Below are 4982 nucleotides of genomic sequence, written 5' to 3' on the forward strand. Positions count from 1 at the left end.
TACTGTTTCCGCTATTAAAATAGTTCAGTTTTGTATGTAATGTCAAAGTGATTATATTTCGTTTCGTTTTTTTATTAAGTTAATTTAGAAAAAACGTTTGGAGCATTGTTCGTTAAATGTAAGTTTTTGTTTTTTACAATAACGACCAAGCGGCCAGCGGCAGACAGTGAGTTGATCATAGCCTATGTTTGATCAATTTAGCCTTCTCAAATCTTAGACTTGCCTAAATAAAATCTATGGATATAAAACAGTTCAAGCATATCGCAATGTAAGTTTAAATGTTTAACCTATATAAATGTGCGCTATTAGACGCATATCAAATCGTTTGTGCGGAGAGCTAAAGCGCTTTCAGGACATGGAGGCGCCGGCGCGATCACTTGCATTGGAAACAACTTAAAATATGCCGTAATTTTTGCTCATAAAGGTAAGAGTAATATATCACTCGGAACTGTAAAGGGTCTACTTTTATTTGTGTGCACATACAATATCAACAAAACGTTGTGCTTTTATAAAATAAAGGATACAGGATGCGCTTTCTGCAATTTCGGCCAGGAGCGCTTCACAATGATGAACCGAAACTCAGCGAATACTTGCCTCATAGACTTGCTAAATATATCTATAGAAAGCTTTAAATTACTACTTTAAAACTAAATAATTAAAATCAAAAACAAAAACTCTTTTTACGGATTTTATAAAATCCGTAAATATGCATTTCTCTCTAAAGGCGCGTCCATTGAGGAGATGGCGAGTCAGGATCATCTTTGCGACACAGACTCAGAAAACACTAATTTATTAATAAATAATTCAAATAACTCCTTACTATTTCCCCCCGACACATTCATGGTAATTACTTTTGCTGGGGCTTTGCGACATGCTTTAGCCTATTGCGTGCGTTTTTTGCTGTCATGTGCAAAGATATGTTTAGATTCTACACTGCACATGACCAATTGACTCACTGTTTGCCGTGGTAATCAAATCAAAACTCTTCCAAAATGCAGCTTTTCCCGAAGCACTGGGAACTAGTAACTCCCCACGCTCCAACTTCTCCCTGATGCTCTGCATGGTCAGCTGTCACCTGTATGCTAATTCGTGCGTATAAATGCCTTGTGTATTGCATAGGCGATGTATAATATTTATAATAAATCAATAAAACAATATTTCATACAGTAGTGTGCTCTGCGCGTATATGGGCACAATAAAAGGAGTGAAGCTAAATGAGCCCGAGTCCGACCCGAGCCCGATCTGTAAAAAAAAAAATGGGCCGAGCCCGGCCCGAATGGACTCAGCGTGTCGGGACCCAACGGGCTTGCAGACCTCTACTTCATTCCCATTTGCATTTTGACCCAGCTACAAATGCCCATTCTCCACATCTCCTCCTACACAGACATATTGGCCATCAATGGCTCAGCACTCCAGTAATGAGATTTTCTGAGCCAAAGGGTGAAGGAGCATATAGTTTTCTTTAATTAACGAAGACCAGAGAATGAATGAGCTTTTCAAATATCATTCACGGGTTGGGGAAAAATCTAATTACAATATACACGGCTAAATTGGCCTTTCAGTGAATTGATATCGAAGGGTTGTGGTGCCGTATTGCCGATAATAGTCTTTGTTCCGTTCAGGAATTCTGCTCACATCACGGCACGCTCAAGCATACACGCAGAGACATAAGCCCCTTATATTTACCGCTAACAAGAAGCACAGGACACCCAGCGTATTGGGCATTAGGCCGATTCTGCCGCTCGGTCGTACAAGGGCAAGGCGTCAGTTAGCACCAAAATAGCATAGCAGTCATTAGGCGAGAGTTGGAGGCAGGCAAATCTGTGCTGTTCTCACAGACTTTTGTGGAAGGTGCTGGGAAAAATAGTTTATAATGAGAAGAATAAAGAATCATGGAGGGGGTTGTGTTCCAAATCACATGAGCTGTTCCACAGTGACCCCTTTTGGCCTGAGAGGGAACATCATCCACAGATGAAGCTCGGTTTGATCTGATCTCTGGTTAACAGAGGTTTGCGTAGGAAGGAATTTATTTTGCATCAGTGAACTGAGAGTGTTAATTGTTCTTAGATGTTTGGCATTAGAATTTGAGTGGTTGGATTTTGAGAGGTTTGCCTCATGTTTGCTCGATGCAAGCATCTATATTGTGTGCATTTAAGCTTTTTGTTCGTTCAATACTTTGGCAAATTGGAGGCTCTATGTCAGTGGTTCTCAACCTTTTTGACTAATGAATATTGTCCAAGACAGTTCAACTGATATTAATTTCTGATGTGTTTTTTTTACCCAAACTAGTAATATATCAAAATAATGAAATCTAAAATTATAGAATTTACTGAATGAATACTGAATGTTTTCCAGGGTTCACAGTCTTTATAAGTAATGTATTTACATGATTTTACAGTTGTTTGTGATTATGAGATTTAAAATCAATCAATCAATCAATAAATTTTACTAACAGTTTGCAATTTCTCAGCAGTTTCTACCCAGTAAAATAGTTGAGCTTGACATAAATATAGACAAAATTTATATTCAGTATATTTACATTACTTTTTATGATTTTATTCATTTGCTTTCCATGTCTAAAAATCACACTTTTTAAAATTTACTCCTGTATCTAGGTTTTCCAAGGCCATGGGAACTAAAATGACAAGTGTTGAGGGAACAAATTAAAATAATAAACATTTTACTTCTTGATTTTCTTGATTTGTCATTTTACATCTTGATTATCTGTTTTAGCTTATTTTAAAGCTGGTTTTGTCTTATTTTAAATAATTTGAAGTCATCTTGCAGCCCGCTGGTTGAGAACCCCTGCTCTATGTGATTGTATAAGGCAAGCATCCCTTATTACTAAGTGCTCACACTTAAAGTTAGAGATTTGAACGAATCCATATAGTAGCACTAAGTATTGAACCTTGTCTTGCACCATTTGTGCTACCGCTACGCATAATGCATCTTGTTAAAGTTGTTACTTTTCTAAGTGATTTTTACCTGGTGGATGACAAGAAGGAAAAAGCACCAAATACTTCCATTGAAGGAAGGAAACGAGCGATATCTAGAGACCAGAAACATCATAGATACTTGCAACCTGCTAGAATACTCTAGCAAGAGAGCTTTTCATGAGCAAACATTACTCATATTTTCTTCAGATTATGTAAAAATCTAGTGTCTTCTGTCTGTTGACAGTAGTGTGACTATAAAAAGTCCTTCTTACTCCTTTTATTTTGACTCTCTAATTGTTCAAATGGCAATTAAGATCGGAGTTATGAGTCCAGAAATACAAACATTTTCCAAACACCAAGAGCAATAAAAATTCAAGGCCGTTGCACAGCAGTTGCATATAATTAAGCAGTTTTTCGAGGACTGGCATGTATTCGGCCCACTTGTAGTTTTCCCAATGACCAAATAAAGGCCACAGCTACTTAAGTCCAGACTCCAGTGAACAAGCTCTCTCTCTCTCTTGGACTGCAGGCACGGATCCTTGCCAGCTCCTAAAATGTCATTCCTCTAAGTCTCCAGTGCCTCAGCTTTGGCTCGGTCAGTTCTGATGGAGCCATAAACTTCAAACGGGCTCAGCACCCGACTGGCAGAATGCATTTCTCTCTCTTTTTCCTCTGGCGGCCGGCCACTGGAAATGAGCTAATCGCTCCTTACACAGACCTCCCTGAGTCCGGGCCAAAGGAATCTGAACATTATCCAAACCAATGACCGAAATGTTGAAAGCTGGCTCGCGGATCCAGCGATGGAATTATACAAGACAAACGTCTCCCTTTCTCTCCAGCCTCCCCTTTTGTTAAGACTGCTGTGAAATTGCACACAGACTAACATATGTTTGCCATTACAGCACAGTACACGGTGTGCGCTTTTATTTGCTGTCATTTGCCTTGAAAATTCAATGTCTGATCCAGTAATCTATCAGGGATATTTTTGCTCTAACAGATTGTCAATAAGTCTCTTAGAAAGCCATATGTTGGAGTATGTATCATAAAACTGCTGAGACTGCTGTGTTAAATTCAGGAAACACATGGTGGACTTCCAGACTCTCCTATAGAGCTCAACGGGCTGCCGTCTCCTCCAGCTGCTCTGTATCACGGCCCGGCCTTTCCTCCACAGCCTTCCCAGTTCACACCTCTGACCGAGCCCACCCTGAGCACCATCCAGCAGAGAGAAACCCTGGAGAACAGGCTGGTGGATTGGTGAGACTCCATTATCTCTGCAAATATCATCTGCTGCACAGTTATGACCACAAATACGTCATGGTTTACACAAAAATATTAGGCAGCGCAACTGTTTTCAACATTAATGATAATAAGAAATGTTTCTCAAGCCCCAAATCAGCACATTAGAATGATTTCTGAAAGATCATGTGACTCTGAAGACTGGAGTAATGATGCTGAAAATTCAGCTTTGCTTCACAAGAATAAATTACATTTTAAAATATATTAAAACAGAAAATAGTTATATTAAATTGTAATAATATTTTACAATATTACCATTTACTGTATTTGATCAATAAATGCAGCCTTGCTGGGAATGAGACTTCTTTCAAAAACATTTTTAAAAATCTCAATGGTAGTGACCTTATTTCATTTCCATTTTGTATGTTGAAGTACTGAAATAACTCAAATTAAATCAAACTAAAACTTAATAAAAAACGAATAAAATTACAACATTACTTCAACTGTAACTAAAACTAAAATAAGATAACTAATACAAATCAAACTACAGTAGTTTATCAGTAATCCTAAAAAAATAACACTGAGCCAAACACACATGCTAAAATAACAACAACTACAGTAGTTTATCAGTAATCCTAAAAAAAATAACACTGAGCCAAACACACATGCTAAATAACAACAACTTACTGACACATAGTAAGAAATGGTAAAAAAAAAACTGAAACAGAAATGAAACAAGTAGTAGGAAATATACAGTATATACACACACACACACACACACACACACACACACACACAAACACACACACA

The 4982-nt window shown here is 37.9% G+C and overlaps 1 protein-coding gene across 1 annotated transcript in view; it reads left to right on the top strand.

The window, feature by feature from the left end:
* LOC107693173 (protein TALPID3) overlaps positions 1–4982 on the top strand; it is a 140434-nt gene that overhangs the window by 82014 nt on the left and 53438 nt on the right. Inside the window, exon 20 of the mRNA XM_016492464.1 lies at positions 4012–4190. Within this exon, the coding sequence (XP_016347950.1) occupies positions 4012–4190 (179 nt within the window). The remainder of the gene's footprint in view (positions 1–4011; positions 4191–4982) is intronic.

Source organism: Sinocyclocheilus anshuiensis, unplaced genomic scaffold, assembly GCF_001515605.1.
Source record: "Sinocyclocheilus anshuiensis isolate Anshui unplaced genomic scaffold, SAMN03320099.WGS_v1.1 scaffold222, whole genome shotgun sequence".
Taxonomy (NCBI): Eukaryota; Metazoa; Chordata; class Actinopteri; order Cypriniformes; family Cyprinidae; genus Sinocyclocheilus; species Sinocyclocheilus anshuiensis.